Raw genomic sequence first — 19,006 nt, forward strand, 5'->3', positions numbered from 1 at the left:
ACACACTGATGAAGCTCAGAAGCTGTAGTCAGATTAACATTAAATTATAAAACCAAAGATCTGTTTCTACAGAGTAAAGTCTGCACATGATCAGGATCCATTAAACATGTTGGACTGATTCCATTTGCCTTCATCACATGTTTATAATTTCCATAAATCTTATTAAAGGATGACTAATCTTAGTTGGAGAAACTGAATATAAGTCATAACTAAATGCAGTGTTTGTTGTTTCTTAATCATGATGTGGCTTACATAAGACTTCTTTTGAATTCTTTTCTTATGTGTGTTAGCAAGAAAATAATTTGAGAAATGTCTAAAAGTTTTTTAACTTCATCCAGAATTAAGCACATCATGTTTTTTGCTGGCAGATGAAATGCTGTCTTCCTATTTTGAACAATCAGTCGAGTGGAACAGTGCTGAGTGTTTTGTCTTTTCTTTACTCTCACACTCTTTGAGCCTGTCCACTAGTCATGGTAAATACACTGGTTATAAAGGACCTTTCTCTACCTGAGCACTCAAAGACCTTTTTACAATTTGCCTCATTCAAAAGAATCTGTGACATGTCTAAAAGTCATATTTTTTGAAGCTCATCCAGAATTAAACCAAAAACACATCAAGTTTCTCTGTCGGCACATGAAATGCTATAGGGCCCTTTTTGAACAGTTAGTCGAGTGGAACAGATGTGTTTTTTTTTATCTTTTCTTGACTCTCACACTCTTCGAGCCTGTCAAGTACTCATGGTAAATATTGGTACTCATGGTTTCAGTGTTTACAGTCGGATCTTGGAGCAGAAACAAACTGAGAGCTCGTTTCATTTTGTTTGTTTACACAGCACAGTTGAAGGTCATCAGGGTGAGGGGGAAAGTCACATGATGTGACTTCATCAGGTGGAGTCCAGATTATTCACAGACTTTAACATAGGTTTCCATGGTGATATACAAATGTGAAATATAAAAGTCACTAAATTCATAAACCTGACGTCTGGTTTACACAAATACACAAAGTACACAAAGGTGAGGTCCAAAAAGCTGCAGCAGTTTCTTTAAATGATGATAGTCTGAAATCTAAAGAAGGTCTGTATCACAAATCCTGTTCTTAAAATGACCTGTAATAACTGTGCCTATTTTTAACAAGCAGGGAGGTTTCTGTGCACATGAATCTCTGGATAAATGCTATGGCTATGTACCAGATGCATTTAAAGCCCTACCCCTCCCCCCTCTCAGCTTAGCAACTACCACACCATCCTGCTGGCCCCTGCTTACACCCCAGTCATCAAGAGGATTAAAAAGGTCACCAAAAGTATCAAGCAGTGGACAGAGGAAAGTATCCTCACCTTACAAGAAGGTTTCGAAGCCACTGACTGGGACAGCCTTCTTTCTCCCTCTGATGACATTGACAAACAAGTCGACACGGTGACATCATACATCTCCTTCTGTGTTGACAACATTATCCTCTCAGAAACAGTCTCCAACAACAAACCCTGGGTCACCAAGGAGCTCAAGGAAATCCTTGATAAAAAAAAAAGGATTTTCTTCACCGGCTCTGCTCTGGATAAAAAAGAGGTGAAGAGGGCCATAAAAACTGCTAAACTGAAGTATAAAAACACAGTTGAAAAGAAATTGACCACAGGGGACCTCCACTCAGCCTGGCAGGGCCTCAAAACCATGGCCTCTGTGAATACTGCGGTCTTCACCCCAGAACCATCCAGGTGGAGAGCAGCAACCCCTCCTCCCTCCCTGATGACCTCAACGCTTTCTAGACCAGGTTTGAAACGGACAACATGGCCCAGCTTGAGGAGTCCAGATCCTCACTCAAACCTGGCAGCTCTGCACTCTGCACTGAGGACGTGTTGAGAGCTCTCAGGAGGACCAGGGCAAGGAGCTCACCTGGCCCTGACAACATCAGCAGTCAGGTTTTGAGGCACTGTGTAGGGCAACTAGGAAGTGTGTTCCGGACTCTATTTCAACACTGACAGTCACACCGTCCCCCAGCTGTGGAAACACTCCACAGTCATCCCCATCCCCAAAAAAACAACCCAAAGTCTCTGAATGATCTTCGTCCTGTGGCCCTCACCTCCCTGGTGATGAAGGTCATGGAGAAGATCATAAAACAGCACATCATAAGAGCAACTGAGCCCTGATGGATTGACTCCAGTTTGCTTACCGTGCCGGTGTCGATGATGCAAAAATCTTCATCTTGAACTCCATCCCCAAACATCTGGAGCTCCCTGACTCAACCGCCAGACTTCTCAACAGCATTCATCACTCTGCTGCCTCATATCCTGGCCACTAAACTTTCCTCCCGATATCACCTGGATGATCAGCTGATCCAGTGGATATTGGACTTTTTGACCAACGGGTCAACTACTCTCTTTCCAGTCTCCGTTCCACCTCCACTGGCTCCCCCCAGGGCTGTGTGCTCTCCCCCCTGCTCTTTATAACATATTTACATACATATACATATTATAACACTGATGACTGCAGACCCACACAGCCCAACTGTCACATGGTAAAATATGCTGACGACACAGTTGTCCTGTCACTGTTGTCAGGCCCCTCGCAACACCAAGGGCCCACTCTGCAGGAGTTTGAACTGAACGTGAGCAAAACCAAAGAGATGGTGGTGACCTTCCCGTGGCTGCTTCAGTCACCACCACCATCCACCGGAAGCCAGTGGAGGTAGTTGAGGAGTACAAATACCTGGGAACCATCTTTGACAACCTCCTGAAATTCTCTGCTCACACAGAGGAGATTCTCAGGCGGTGTCATCAACAGCTATACCTCCTTAGGAAACTCAACTCCTTTGGAGTCATGATGACTTTTTACTATGCCTTCCTGGAAAGCATCATGACCTTCTCCATCACCTGCTGGTTCCACTCCCTCAGCCTTCAGAACAGGAACAGACTGCAGCACACTGCATCAAAATCATCGGCCTGCCTGTCAGAACTCTGGCACAGGTTTTCAGCCAACAGGCCCTTAGACAGGCAGCCAAAATCATCAACGACCCCTCTCATATTCTTCACCCCACATTTCAATGGCTCCCCTCTGGGCGATGCCTCCGCTGCATTTCCTGCAGGACTGAGAGGAGGAGCGCCACCTTTGTCCCCAAAGCCACTCTGCTTTTTAACTCCAGCCGATAAGAACATTTCCCACACCCAGAAACATAAACTACTCTGCAGTCTTTTTATACTGCCGACACTTCATTCACTTTTAGTCACTTACAGTTATTTATTCACCTTTCAGTCAGTTTAATTTTAAAACTGTGTATATACTGTATGTTCTGTGTGTATTTATTGTCTTACTCTTATTGCCAGTTTATGCCCTGTCTTTATCTTCAACGTCATGCTGCTCTGTTGTATCTTAATTGCGCTTTGGGGATAAATAAAGTCTTTCTTATTCTGACCCTTGAGAAATTAAACTCTGTGAACCAGTTAGCTGGAAGGTTCAAAGCCTCGTGAAGCTTCATCTGAAAATCACTAACAAAAACACTAACAATACCCAGATTGATTCTTTATTTCTGTACTACAGAGTTTGAACTGCTCTGTTTTTACATCACTGCCCACTTTCCTTTATCCTGCAGACTCTCAGTCCCAGCACATTACTGAGAATTAGGAAACTCACATTTAAATGATTGCATCTGTTAAAGGAAATTTCCCCTGCAGCTGAACAAATAACCAAACCCTGTCACCACATTTGAATGAAACGCAGGTGCTGATGATGCTCACTGTTGGTTTCAACTCTGCTCTCAGTCTTTACTTCACTGGGAAAGGTAGAAAGTGTGACTGGATCCATAGACTAGAAACAGAAACTCACTCTGAATGTTTGCAGTGTAAATATTTATACTGCAAACAGTGTGACTGTGTCAGAGCTGATCAGGTATCAGTGTGTTCACACTGCAGCTACATCAAGGTTTCATATCAAAACTTTAATCTAAACCAGTCTGACCAGTTTGAAGGCTACATTGAATAAAAAAAACACAAATACATTTTATTAGACATTCAGTAAAGTTTCTACAATGATCAACATCAATGAAATTAATGGACTGATTTGATTTGTCTTCTCCAAAGGAACATCTTTAAATCATTCATTAAAAGACTCACTGTAGTTAAAGAAAGTGATTATGAATTATAGTTTAATGCAAAGGTTGATATTTTAAAGATCAGCTTGTAAAGAAGTGAAAGTGACTTCTGTTCAAACTTTACTGTTTTTAAGTAAGTTTTTTAAGAGCAGTGAAACATTCTCTGGGGTCTAAAAGCCAAATCAGTAAAGATAAAATCTTGTGACAAACACATCTCTGTAATGGAGATGAACATGCAGCAAAAAATTCAAAAAGAAGTCAGTCACATCTGAACACAGAGACACACACAGGCACATCAAATGCAAATTTAATGGAAATGAAAGAGAATGAAATCAGAGAAATGTTCCAGTGTCCAGTTAAATGAACTCAACTGTTCCTGCTGAGCTCCGCCTGAGCTTCACATGGAGTCCCGCCTCCTTCCAGGAAGCAGCTCAACTGTGTGTCCCTGTTTAGTGTCCAGGTGTGGAGTGGAGCTCGTTGTTGCTGTCTCTGTGTGAAGAAACTGTAAGTTTGCTTTTTGTTTCTACTCTGTAATGTTTGGACCTGATGTTCAACTCTCATTCCAGGACAAAATTTATGTGTTTGAAGACAAATCCACGGTATTATAGATTATTGATTGATTGAATCCACACTGATTATCAGTCAGTAACTTAGCACTGAAACATTGGTTACTGTGATGAACAGTTTAAATAGATCTGTATGAAACTTTAGAGCCATCAAACACTAATCATTGGTCTGATAGATCATTGCGCTTCTTTTAACCGGAAAAATTACATAAACTCAGTTTGTTCTAAAAAATGTCAGCGTTCATATATCTGCCTGTGGAGGATTTGACTTGAGTCATAATATGAAGCAAAGTGTTTGGACTCTGCAGCTTTTGTGTTTTTAATAAGTGGATCTCAATTTTCTTTTAGCATTTGAAGCTTTGAACCATTAATAGTTGGTCAGTGTGTGTCTCTTGTGTTTCTAGTTTCTTGTCTTTGGGCTGTTTTGTCTAGGACTTTGAAAATTTGTTCCTTGTGAGTTTTCGGTCTGAATGACGCTACTTGATGTTATACGAGTTACTCATATAAAGTTTAAGATCACCACAAAACACGCAGTCAGATACACAAAAGAACACAAATCAGTCAATTTTTAACCATTAATAGCAATAGCATAATATTTATAATAAACTAAGAATAATTTGTTATAAAGTCCTTCTACATCAGACAGTCAGTGAAGCCAGTTTGTTGGAAATGTTCAGGTGCAAAGATGTAAAACACTTTAACCCTTTAAAGCCGATCGGAGCGGACACGCTCTGTTTTGCGTTACTATTTTTAAATCCCAGTAGCACTGCAACCACGTAAGCTAGCGCAAAAATTTTTTTTGCATATGAAACCAGAGGAGTTGTACTTACATCTTATGCCATCAGCTTGTCCTCGGTCACGGTTTCCTTCCACATGAAGCTTTGTAAAAACTGCATAAAAAGCGCTTGCAGGAACAAAAACATAATATTCCAGAAACACGCTTTGCCGATCCGATCAGCTGTTCAAAACACTTCCTACGTTGGAATAGACGTCAGCGCGAACTTTTGCATTTCCGCCATTACCTGCCCGAAACCGGAAGTGACGTCATTTTCGCGGAAATGTAGTCTTTTTTACCATCAGGGCCTCAGGGCCTATACTGGTCTTTTTAAAAGTTATGTTTGACTTTATGAGTTTCTGTGTCGTTTCTGGGATGCTTAGGACTCATATTGCACTGCTGGAAATATTTTATTTTGATGCATATGCTGCTTTTTTGCAAATTTGCACTATAATATTTATTTTCGTTTTTCCTGCAGTGTATAGAAATTGGTGTATGTCACGGTCCGGGTCAGCGGCCGTGTGAAGAGTGGAAGGAGGACTCAAACGCAGCACTATTTCAGACGTGAAGGGTGATTTATTGACAATACTGAACATAAAGAGGAGATGGCAAACAGAACTAAGGACGAACTAAACTGGGAGAAACTACACAAAGGAGTGGCAAACCTGAACATGAAGGGAGAACAGCAGGGAGAGCACGCAGGGGAATTCACCGGGTATGAACACAGACGACGCGACGAGGAGCAGAGGAAAACACACACTATAAGTACACAGAGAGACACTGGGAAATCACACACAGGTGGGGGATACAGCTGGACCTGATTAACCTGACGAGACAGGGGAACACTAACACCAGGGACCAATAGAGGGAGCACAAACCCAGAACCCAGTACCTAAAATCCCAAAACACAAACCATCCCAAAACAGCCATGAATAATAATGAAAGTAATAACAATAAAGAACACAAACATAAAGTCACTGAGTCATGGTCGCAGGACCATGACAGTGTATTTCAAAAATAAAACTATGAAGACACTCAAAATAAATTTCCTGTGGTGGGAAACTATTTTGTGCAACTTTTGTTGTAGTTACAGTTTTGAGGGATAAGCCTCTTAAATTTCTCTAACTAGAAATATATGTTAAAAAACAAAAACGATTTTCAATTTTTTTGTAGTTTATTGCTATTTTTTGCAATTTATGTAATTACTATGCACTTCATGCATGTATATTATTAAAATTTAGGCTGTAATGGTTGTATTGATGTATAGCAACTTGAAATGCTCCCAAAAATGGCTCTACAACTAGGGTTGCCAACTCCCTGAAAAATAAATAAGGGACACCTCGTGGCCAGGGCCGGGCAACCCAGTTGTCTTCACCCTTCCCAGTGTGGTGAATTTTCTAGCTCTTTTTTTGTGTGTGAAATTTTTTTTTTAACCATTTGACTTGAAGTTGATTTAAGTAGATGCATATTCTATTCTTTGTGATATGAACACATGTGAAACAAATGATCATTTAGACATTTATTTTTAGCTCAAAATGACAATATTAACACAGTAAAACAGGTCTCTTTCTTAAACAGAAGCCTGTCATGCTTAACTTTTGAGAATATAAGTAAATCTTTCTTTAAAAGAACTCTGTCCTGCTTAACTTAAAATAATAGAATATAATAGAACAAAAAATATTCTTGTAACAGTGCACATTTAGTGCATTTAGTACAATTGGCTTCATTTGAGGTATTATTTCAGCTTTTCTAATGCTAATCAGCTGCTCCTGTTCGTAAACCCGCTTGTTCCCATGATTACGCATCTTAACTCATCATCATTATTCATCTATGTATTACTTTTATGTATTAGTGATCTATTTGTTGTAATCATCTATCCTTGCAGTTGTTTATTACACAAAATAAGTTATATTATCACACTTCTGGCCACATAGCGCTGATATTCACTGCACATGTCCATATTAACTTTTTCCAGCCAGGTGTTTTCCTTTTCCCATTCTTCCCTTTTTCTGAGGGGAACAAACATTGCTGCTCTAATGCTGGGCTTACACTGTGCGGTTTTAGGCCCATTTTGAGCCGATTTTTGAGTCGTGCGACCGTTTTGGTGATCGGACCGATTTTGTCCCATATCGTGCGTCGTGTAGTATACGTGGGGTAACGAGAAGCGATTAACACCTCACGACCAGCTCCCGATCATCAATCGCTCGTGAGGGTGTCACCACAGCCGCTCACACTGCTCACGCGCAAACACATAAACGTCGGGGAAAAAGATGGAGCAGCACGGCTGTGCAGCCTGTGATCTGGACACAAGCAATGGAGGCACAACTTGTAGAACTTTGGAAAGCTCATCCGAGCCTTTTCAATGTGGCATCAAAAAAATTATCACGACCACAACAACCGTGAAAATAGTTGGATTTACATTGCTGCTCAATCACATCTGCCCCATCAGAGATTTTATTATTTTTTTTTTTTTACCATCCCAGCCTTGCCGTAATGGTCCATTTGATTCACCTTTTATTGTTTATTTTATTTTCACTTGCTGAATACGGGACAGACTTGACTGGAGGAAAGAAGGGGAGAAAGAAAGAGGGAAAGAGAAACAGCTGAGAAGAGGGACGGGGGAGAAGGGCAAAAAACAAAAACCAACAGAATGGGCAGAAAAAAAATGTATATATCGATCACCTGGATCACCTGTTGAGAAAGAAAAAAGAGAACAAGCAGAAGAAAACAAGAGTAATAGAATAAACAACATCACAATGATATATGGGAATATGACAGTAAACACTAAATATTAAACATTATTGTGCAGCACATAAGATCAACAGAACACAGTGTACTTTGAGGTAGGAGCCAAAAAGGGTGTAGTTTGTGGGTGTGATCACCCGTGTGTACACCTGTGAGCATGGACGCACTTGTTTTTAAAAGGTTCCTTCATGTAATAATCTGCTAGAGGGTGTGGGGGGGCCACAGCCCCGTCCTCCAGGGTGTGAAGCAGGTATGGAGGAGATCAAAACTCCAGACATCCAGAGGCCCCCAGAACACAAGAGACCAAGGAAGACCAACAGAGGGGCAGCCGCGCCACTGTCCCAGAAAGAGCTGAGGAGAGTCCCAGATGAGGGCTCACTCAGCAGCCGCGGAGCAGAAGCCAGGGGGAGTTGCAGTGACGTGCCCGTGAGCTCCGCCGGTAGCCAGCTGCGCCTGAGTGACCGAGCCCCAGGCCGAGAGGTCGGGGGCACCCCACCTCCGAAGTGGCCCGAGCGAGCCCCAGGCTCCAGGCCCCGATAAGCGGCCGCCAAGGAGTGAGCCGGTGTGTACCTGGACGCCCACCCCCAGACACAAAGAACCACCAACCCACCGATGTCTGAGGGAGTCCGCCACTGGTAGGGGAAGTGGTGGTGGTGGTGGGGGGAGATAGGCCTTCAAATCTTGGAGGGCCTGAGATGTCCCCATAGAGGTGGCGTCTGATACCCAACCTGACATATAGACACAGACATACAGGCACACACAGATACAAATATCCATTCCCACCCTCATGCGCTCATATGCACTTAGCTGCCCGATCAGTGATTTAGCAAAGTTTATGGTGGTGGTGTGTCTGTGTGAGAGGGAGAGAGAGCGACAGATTTTCTGTTATAACCTTAATTTTATGGACGCACAGTGTGAGCTCTCAGGTCGCATCAGAGCATCAGGCAGTATAGTGTGAGAGTACATCGTGACCTACCAACTTCTAACCCCTGCGAGTCAATCATGCATTGTGAGCCGGAGCTGAATAACGTGACTGAAAAAAATCGCACAGTGTTTGCCCAGCTTTAGGTGTACTGTCGTCCGAGACTTGCACCGCAGTCTCGGCGTTTGTTTCCCTGTTGGCCATGCTTCTTGTTGTGGTCATTTGTTGTCTTGTCTAGTTGTCGGTATTTTCTCCGTAAGCGACCTTTCCTCGACCAATGAGATGAGCGGTAATCTGAATTGTCATAATCGAATTGTCATAAGTGTGCTGTCTGCTCATTGGTCACAAAGCAGGGAATTATGTTTTCAAACAAAGCGTTAATTCCATTAAAAGTTATAGACTACTTTTGACTCTCACTGTATTACGGGACAAAGTGCGTCCCTTATTAGCTCAATATGGGACGTGTACTTTTGTTTCTAAATACAGGATGATTCCGTATTTTAAGGGACGGTTGGCAACCCTATCTACAACATGTAAAAATATAATATAAGCTCTGGCGGACTTGGTTCTATGGTAGGTCTTAAAGGGTTAAATTCATCGTTTTTCCTTAGACTGTTTGAATTCAGTGTGTCAGAGAAACAGAAACATGGAGGTGTGTTCATGACATGACATGAATCCTGATGTCAGAGAGAAACTTTAGATTATTCAGCAGAGCTGATGTGGGACTGAGATCTGCATCAACATGAATGTTACATGTATGAAGTTCACATGTTAAACTACGACAGTCACAGATATCATGTGTGGACATCATGTGATCCTAAAGTGTCTTAGTGGCCATAAAAGAGCTTTAATTCATACTGAGGTCAGAGTTTGCAGTGAGCTGACTGTATCACACTCAGAGCTGTTCGTAATGTTCAGTCATTGTCTTGCGTTTTGTGTTTCGGAATGACTTAAATTTCTAAGTCAGCAGGTGAGATCATGTTTCTGTGATCGCTGCTCTGGATCATGTGACCTTTTTTCTAGGTTACATGATAGGTCAGAGGTCAGCGACTGTAACTCAGTTACTTCTGTTAATGTGAACTCACGGAGTGTTTGTGATTTCAGACTGACTAAAGTCCACAAGAAGATGATGATGGAGAAAGAGGAGGACAGAGCAGAGTCTGCAGGATTCAGCTGTGAAAGTGACGACTCCAGAGTTAATTCTCCAGACTTCAGTACTGAACCTGGACCAACGAGGTCAGAGAGCTGAACTCACTGAGTAACAGAAATAATTCTGCACTGACATTATAATTAGTGTTGATTCTGGTTGAATTTCTGACTGTGTTTGTCAGCTGAGAGGAAATGAAAATGAATTTCTAACAAAACTCAGTTTTGTCCAGTTTTCCTGTAAAAAGTTGAACTCTAATCTAAGAGGACTGTTACTGACAGGAAACAGCTGCATTATCTGCAGTCTGTGTGATCACAGCTGCTTCAATCATGTTTGTGTCTGCAGAGGTCAGAGGTCACAGTCTGCAGGGTCCAGCTGTCCGTCTGTGAGGAGTGACTGGTCCAAACCTGAAAATCCAAACGTCAGTGGTGAACCTGGACCAACGAGGTCAGAGAGCTGTGATGACTCCTTTACATGTTTGTCTTTTCCTGGATAAATATGACCTGAAACATCCTTAGATTGTTACAAAGATTCATTAAAAAGAAAACAATGAAAGAGAAAAGATCAAAATATTATACTTGGTTATTTGCTGTTTGAGGACAGTGATGCTCATGTCTGTGGGGAAAGTGCGTACTGAGTAGTGTTGGGCAAGTTACTTTGAAAAAGTAATTACTTACAGTTACAAGTTACTTCATCAAAAAATTAACTTAGTTAATAACTGAGTTACAAGATTCTAAAAGTAATTACTTGAAAAGTAACTATAGCGTTACTTTAAAAAAACGTTTAACCCTCTGGGGTCCAGGGTGTAATTGGACATTTTTAATGACTTTTGAGTGGTTATATTTATTTATTTATTTTTATTTATCTATATTTCACCTTTAAAAACTTTTTATTTGGCTTGTTTGGTATCATTCTTTTCAGCACAACCTCATGTGTCTGAATTTACAGTTATGTTTTCATTTTGAATCTAGAATCAGACAAAAAACTTAAATACGAATACAAAAAGTTATATTTTTGAATGTGACAACCAAAGCAGCTAAAGCCTGGATCATAATTGCTGCTGTTAATGAGACTGCCATCATGACAACACTGAACAACAGTGGTGTGGATGTAGTGGCATAAATCCCACGATACTGATGCTCAGATTTAATCACAGGAAACAAAACCAGATGTTTCCTTCAGATTGTAACCTTTGGATTGGACGATGCAGATTCCAATAGAGAATAAATGTTGTTTTTCAGCTGTGAAAAAATAATCAAATTTTCTGGATGGTTTGCTCTGGCAACCATCAAATCTATACTTGTGAATCAGATTGCTAGATGGAGAAGTGTGATTGGTCACTCCGGAGAACACATCTCTGCAGCTCCAGAGTCCAGTGGCCATGTGCTCTACACCACTGGACCATTGTGCTTGGTGATGTCAGGATTGAATGCAGCTGGTTGTCATGGAAACCTATTTCATGAAGCTTTGTTCTTGAACTAATCTGATGGCCAAATGAAGTAGTGATAGGCTCTGCAGAAACTTTGCACTTCAGTATCCACTGACTCCAAAAAAATAATCTCTCCATTGAACATTTCTTGTGATTTCCTGCCTATTTGGAGCTAAAAGAGGCGACCAAACATATGAGATATCAATGGAAAGCCCAGGATATCCTCTATCTAGTACATCAGGATTTAGTATGGCAGCTTGTCTGTGAAGGTTCTCAGTCATCCAGGTCATCGTAGTCAAAGGAGCTTGCAAAGAAAAGCGTCTGGACTTCTTTAAGTTACTTGAAGACGTTTCACCTCGAGAGGTGAAACGTGAAACGTCTTCAAGTAACTTAAAGAAGTCCAGACGCTTTTCTTTGCAAGCTCCTTTGACTAGTATGGCAGCTTGAATAACTCAAAAGATATAGATAAAAAAAACAAATGTCCATTACAGATCACATTAATGTATAGGCTGGTTCTCAGAAGGATATTGTGTATATGAAGTAAATGTCAGGAGAAAGCAAGACAGACACAAAGCAAACAAGTAATTGTCGTCAAAGTAACATAAGAAAATGTTTTAGAAGCACCAAACAAACTCAAACTGACATGAACGATCAACAGTTACAAAAATGTTTAGAGTTGCTGCACAAAGTTGTCACAGGAGATACTGTCAGCAATGTTTCATAAATGTCTTTGATCTCATAGATGTTTCGTACTGCAATGACTGATCTTCTAAAACATGTTTTTTTTTCTTTACTTCATGGATACAACTCATTCAAAATATATGTAATAATGTTTAAAAATTATGAAAAAAAATTTGAAAAAAAATGATATAATCTTTCATGTTGTCCTTTGAGAATAAGTTTCTAAAATAAAATTTTGAAATCTGTAGTTCTAGTTTAACAGTTGTAGTTTGATAGCAGAGACCAGAGCTCTGAAAATGATTGTGGTGAAGCTTATTCTGAAATATTTAGTATCCTTGAAGATGTCCTGGAGCCTTCATCTCACAGCTGCTGAACAGAGATGTCTAGTCTTATTAGTTTAACTCAGAGAAAAACTTGTCCTGATCAAAATGAGGTTGGGGGGAAAAGAATATGAGAATTACACACCTAACTAATAAATGATTAAATAGATTAAGAGAAGCTACTGGAGCCAGTGTGGACACAGCGGCTGGTCACCAGGAGAACCTGGAGACGCTACAGAAGCTGATCTGTTAATGTTCCCTTTGATTGTTTCCTTTCCTCAGTCTTTCTTTCTTTTCCTCCTTCCTTGGAATTGTTGTGTGGTTTGACATTAGGACCAGTGTGCAGTGTGGGTTTCCCTCAGACTGAGTGGGAGAGGGTTGGCCCACTGCATGACCCCCTGACTCTTACCGAGTCAGCGGTGGGTTGGTTGTAATACTTGAGAGTGGGAACAGTGATCGTCTCCTCTCGCTATGCCAGCCCCTCAATACCAGTTTCTGACCACATTTCTGTTGCATATATGCTAACAATGCTAATGTTAAAGGCTGCATTATCAGAATCAGAATCAGAATCAGAATACTTTATTGATCCCTGGGGGAAATTATTTTTTGTTACAGTGCTCCATTTTAAACCAACATTAAGACAAGACAGACAATACGCTAACTAAGAATAGTACAATATATACATATATATACATACATACATACATAAGTCACTTATAAATAAATAGTTGGAAAAGAAACATATGTAGCTGTAGCAGCAAACAGTGTGTTAAGTGGATGCATTGTACAGGGAGATGGCCACAGGCAGGAATGATTTCCTGTGTCGTTCAGTGGTGCTTTTCGGTAATCTCAGTCTCTCACTGAACGAGCTCCTGTGACTGACCAACATGTCATGGAGTAGGTGGGAGGTGTTATCCAACATTGTCTTTATCTTGGACAGCATCCGCCTCTCCGACACCACCTTGAGGGAGTCCAGCTCCATCCCCACAACATTGCTGGCCTTACGGATCAGTTTATTAAGTCTGTTGGCATCTGCGACCCTCAGCCTGCTCCCCCAGCATGCAACAGCATAGAGGATCGCACTGGCCACAACAGACTCATAGAAAATCCTCAGCATTTTCTGGCAGATGTTGAAGGACCTCAGTCGCCTCAAAAAATAGAGACGACTCTGGCCCTTCCTGTAAAGTGCTGTGGTGTTTTTAGCCCAGTCCAGTTTATTGTCAATGTGTACTCCAAGGTATTTATAGTCCTCCACAATGTCAACACTGACCCCCTGGATTGAAACAGGGGTCAAGTGTTTCCTGGTCTTCCTGAAGTCCACGATCAGTTCCTTGGTCTTTGCCACGTTGAGCTGCAGATGCTCAACCAATGCTCAGCTGTGTTGTTCAATAATAAGAAGCAACAAAGGCAAAGATGTTTGGACTTCTGTTTGATCCTGCAGCTGGAGCAGCTGTCAGAAACCACATCTCTAATGTGGCACCGAGTACAGTCTGACTGACAGCTGGGACACCTTTTACATTCATTCATGTTTTAGCTGCTTAGAGTTTATGCTGGAGGGGTACCTGCTCACCTTGGATATGTTTCTGTAACTAATCAGTTACTTCTGTAAAGTAATCACAATTATTAACTAAACAAAGATAATCTGTATACACTGACTGGAAAACATGAAGGATATAAACAGCACCCTCCAAAGGAAGGCTTTTACTGTGAAGTCTTTGCGGGAAATGTGCAGTCACAGCAAACTGCAAGCAGATTGCTGAATGTTTAATGAGAAAGGCAGACAGAAAATGAGTTCAATAGTGTTGATGAAATCAATGAATCATCACTTTGTTTCCAGATTGAATGCTCTGACCCACAGGACTTCTGCACCATCTTTTAAATTTGGATATTTTGTGCAAAAGTCAGTAAATGATTTTAGTGATAAAGAAATGTGTTCACAGAGAGAGGAAGAACAGTGGCGTTTGTGAGGAGGAGCAGCTGCCCTGCTGTGCTTTGTGCCAGGACGTCCTGAAGGATCCAGTCTGTACCAGCTGTGGACACTGGTTCTGCAGACAGTGCATCTCCTCATACTGGGACCAGTCTGCTTCATCAGGAGACTCCTCCTGTCCCCAGTGTGGAGAAAGATCCAGAACCAGAGCTGGACTGCAGACAGCCAGTCAAAGCAGCTGTGTCCAAAGTAAGACTAAACATCTGTCTGCTGATGTTGTTCACACATTGAAGAGTTTTCTTTCTGTTTTTCTTTCTTTCAGCAGTTGTTGGTCTGCAGGAGCTTTTAGATGAACATAAGATCAGTCTGAGGAGGAGATGTGAACGTGTGGCAGAAGGATGTGATGAAACAGGAAGTAGAACCCTCCTCAACAGGATCTATACTGAGTTCCACATCACAGAGGGACAGAGTGAAGAGGTTCATACCCAACATGAGGTGAGGCAGCTGGAGACAGCTTCCAAGATGGACGCCCTCCATGGCATTCCAATCAGGTGCCAGGACATCTTTAAAGCCTTACCTGACCAACAGAGACCCATCCCCATCAGAGTGGTTCTGACTAACGGCGTGGCTGGTGTTGGAAAAACCTTCTCAGTGCAGAAGTTCACTCTGGACTGGGCAGAGGGCTTGGAGAACCAACATGTCAGTGTGGTGGTTCTGCTTTCATTCAGGGAGCTGAACCTGATCAGAGATGAGCAGTACAGTCTTCTGGAGCTGATCCATGTTTTCCATCCAACATTACAGAAGGTCACAGCAGAGAAGCTGGCTGTCTGTCAGCTTTTGTTCATCTTTGACGGCCTGGATGAAAGCAGACTTTCATTGGATTTCACCAACAGGAAGCTGCTGTCTGATGTTACACAGAAGTCATCAGTCAGCCAGCTGCTGACAAACCTCATCCAGGGGAATCTGCTTCCCTCGGCTCTCGTCTGGATAACTTCCCGACCTGCAGCAGCCAATCAGATCCCTCCTACATGTGTTGACAGGATAACAGAACTACGAGGCTTCACTGACGCCCAGAAGGAGGAGTACTTCAGGAGGAGATTCAGTGATGAAGAGCTGTCCAGCAGAATTATCTCCCATATAAAGACATCCAGGAGCCTCCACATCATGTGTAGAATCCCAGTGTTCTGCTGGATCACTGCTACAGTTCTGGAGCACATGTTGACTACAGAGGAGAGAGGAGAGCTGCCCAAGACCGTGACTGACTTGTACTCACACTTCCTGCTGGTTCAGACAAAGAGGAAGAAGAACAAGTACGATGAGGGACATGAGACAAGTCCACAGGAGCTGACGGAGGCTGACAGGGAAGTTCTTCTGAAGCTGGGGAGGCTGGCGTTTGAACATCTGGAGAAAGGAAATATGTTCTACCAAGAAGACCTGGAACAGTGTGGTCTGGGTGTCACAGAGGGCTCGGTGTACTCAAGAGTTTGTACAGAGATCTTCAAACGAGAGTGTGTGATCTTCCACAAACCAATCTACTGCTTTGTTCATCTAAGCATTCAGGAGTTTCTGGCTGCAGTCTACATGTTCCACTGTTTCACCAACAGGAAGACAGAGGTGGTGGAGAACTTCTTATGTCCCCAGGTGGGAAACTTCATCTGGGATGAGGAGGAAGAGTATGAAGATGATGATAGTGATACTGATAATTATAGTGATGATGAAGGATTGGTGAATGATTACGTGGATCCAAGAGAGGTCTGGGACCAGAGCACTATGATGAGAACGCAGATGATTTACTTCCAAAAGATAACTTCTATGACCAAGAAGCTTTTTGGAAGGGATCTCCGATCATACGATGCATTTCTGAACAGAGTCATGGAGAAATTCCTCCAGAGTAAAAATGGCCACCTGGACCTGTTTGTTCGCTTCCTTCATGGCCTCTCTCTGGAGTCCAACCAGAGACTCTTAGGAGGTCTGCTGGGTCAAACAGTGATCAGTACAGAAATCATCCAGAGAGTCATCAACAACCTGAAGATGATGAACAGTGATAGCATGTATCCTGATAGAAGCATCAACATCTTCCACTGTCTGATGGAGATGAACGACCTCTCAGTACATCTGGAGATACAAGAGTTCCTGAAGTCAGAGAACAGATCAGAGAAGAAACTCTCTGAGATCCAGTGCTCAGCTCTGGCCTTCATGCTGCAGATGTCAGAGGTGGTTCTGGATGAGTTTGACCTTCGGAGGTACAACATATCAGAGCAGGGACAACTGAGACTGATTCCAGCTGTGAGGAACTGCCAAAAGGCTCGGTGAGTCCAGATGTGATCATTAACACACTTTATTAGTGTAGATTAGTAGTTTAGTTCTTCAGATGTACACAGTAACTCTCATTAGTTGGAGTTTCTCAGATAAAATTATATTTTCTGTTTATCAGGAAATGTGTATGTGCATTATCCTGCATTGGTAGTCATATGCTGTGTATTGTAGACTCACTTCTACATGTAGTTCATGTGTTGTGTCATTTGGGGGCAGTATTTTAAATCTGCGGCTGCTGTTGTTGGTCATTCAGACGCTCCTGTTATAGAGAAGACAGAAATAAGAATCTTTGTAGTGAAATGAACTATAATGTTAAAAATCGTGACAGAGAAAAAAAAAGAAAGATAAAATGAGCTAATCATTTCTTTTTTTAGTTCACTTGAAATCAGATATGATATCAGCAGCTCTGAGTTCAGTTGTCATTATTGTCCAGTGATGAGATTTCTGCTCCGTTTGGTAACAGTTACCACATTTTTCCTGCATGTCAAATTGAACAGTCGTACCTGACAGCAGCAGGTAGCAAACAAAGATCAGCTTTCTCCAGCTGGAACTCTTCACTGAGCTGAACTCATTCAAAATGTTCTGGAGTCAGATTCAAAACAGGAAACAGTCCAAATGTCTGACTTTGGATCAGATCTGACTGACAGACCGTGAACATTATGGAAGCCTTAAAGTGATGCCATCTTCCCTCCTTCATCTGCACATTAAAGCCAAACAAAAATGCTCATTAAAAGTCTGCAGGTCTGAGAGAGACTGAGTCATTGTGTCATGTCAAACACAGTAAGAGGAGCTGAAGCACAGATGTAAAGAGCAGACGTTCATCAGATTGTGACGTCACTCCGTTTTGTCTTCATGTACATTCAGTCTGTTTATAATGCAGAATTTCCTCTTCTATAATAACACATTTTATATTTTCTAATCACAGACTGACTCAGTGTCGACTCTCAGAGACTCAGTGTGAAGTTGTGGCCTCTGCTCTGAAATCCAACCCCTCCCATCTGACACAACTGGACATGAGTTTAAATGACCTGACGTTTTCAGCAGTGAAGCTTCTCTGTGCTGGACTGGAGAGTCCCAACTGTCGACTCAAGACTCTGAGGTGAGTTCACTGACAGCAGATGTTCTTGTTTTTCTATATTTCAGATCTTTGATTGATGTTCATAAATGTTCAGGATGTTGTCATGTAATTAATATACTCTTAGTGCTTGTTTTCTGATTATATTGTTTTATGTACTTTAATAATGAAGGGTTGTAAAGCAAGGCCACTTGTGACTCACAAACTAAGTGCTCAGCCAGACTGAAAAACAGGAAGTTAGTATAGAGCTATACTAGCATATTAATAAATACAGGAAGCCAGACAAAAAAGAGGAACTTGTACCATATAAGCAGTGTTTGTATCATCATCATCATCATCATTGTTTATTTATATAGTACTTTAAAAACACGCAAGGATGACCAAAGTACTGAACAATAGAAACATAATAGTTACCATAAGAATAATAAATACGATAAAATAATGAATAAAGCAAAAACAATAAAATACAAGTTAGTCAACCACAGAGTCAAAAGCCAGTGAATACAAATGTGTTTTCAATCTGGATTTAAAAACCATCACTGATGTCGATTGCCTAATGTGAAGAGGAAGATTATTCAAAAGCGTAGGAGCCACAATGGAGAACGCTTGGTTTCCTCTCAGTTTCAGCCGTGATTTGAGGACTGAGAGCAACCGCTGCTCAGCTGACCGGAGCGAACGAGTGGGGACATAGGGCTTCAGCAAATCAGACAGATACACAGGTGCCAGACCAATTAAAGATTTAAAAACCAATAAAAGAACTTTAAGATGAATCCTAAATTGAATTGAAAGCCAGTGCAAGGAGGCCAGGACCGGAGTAATGTGCTCAAATTTCCTTTTACTAGATAAAAACCGTGCCGCAGCATTTTGTACTAGTTGCAGGCGTGTCAGATTTTCCGGTCCAACCCTTATTAAAAGGGACTTACCATAATCCAAGCGTGAGGTTATAAAAGCGTGGATAACAGTCTCCTTGAAAGAAAAGGTTTAACCTTCGACAGACGCCTGAGTTGGTAGAATGACGATTTCACC

The 19,006-nt window shown here is 41.7% G+C and overlaps 1 protein-coding gene across 1 annotated transcript in view; it reads left to right on the plus strand.

Moving 5' to 3' along the window:
• The first annotated feature begins 1,780 nt into the window (after positions 1–1,780).
• Positions 1,781–19,006, plus strand: part of LOC113015623 (NACHT, LRR and PYD domains-containing protein 12-like) — a 28,147-nt gene continuing 10,921 nt past the window's right edge. The window contains exons 1-9 of the mRNA XM_026157678.1: positions 1,781–1,907; positions 2,552–2,678; positions 2,789–2,938; positions 4,501–4,581; positions 10,190–10,321; positions 10,578–10,679; positions 14,603–14,838; positions 14,912–16,898; positions 17,831–18,004. Coding sequence (XP_026013463.1) covers positions 1,781–1,907; positions 2,552–2,678; positions 2,789–2,938; positions 4,501–4,581; positions 10,190–10,321; positions 10,578–10,679; positions 14,603–14,838; positions 14,912–16,898; positions 17,831–18,004 — 3,116 coding nt within the window. The remainder of the gene's footprint in view (positions 1,908–2,551; positions 2,679–2,788; positions 2,939–4,500; positions 4,582–10,189; positions 10,322–10,577; positions 10,680–14,602; positions 14,839–14,911; positions 16,899–17,830; positions 18,005–19,006) is intronic.

The sequence above is a fragment of the Astatotilapia calliptera genome, chromosome 3, assembly GCF_900246225.1.
Source record: "Astatotilapia calliptera chromosome 3, fAstCal1.2, whole genome shotgun sequence".
In the NCBI taxonomy this organism is placed as follows: domain Eukaryota; kingdom Metazoa; phylum Chordata; class Actinopteri; order Cichliformes; family Cichlidae; genus Astatotilapia; species Astatotilapia calliptera.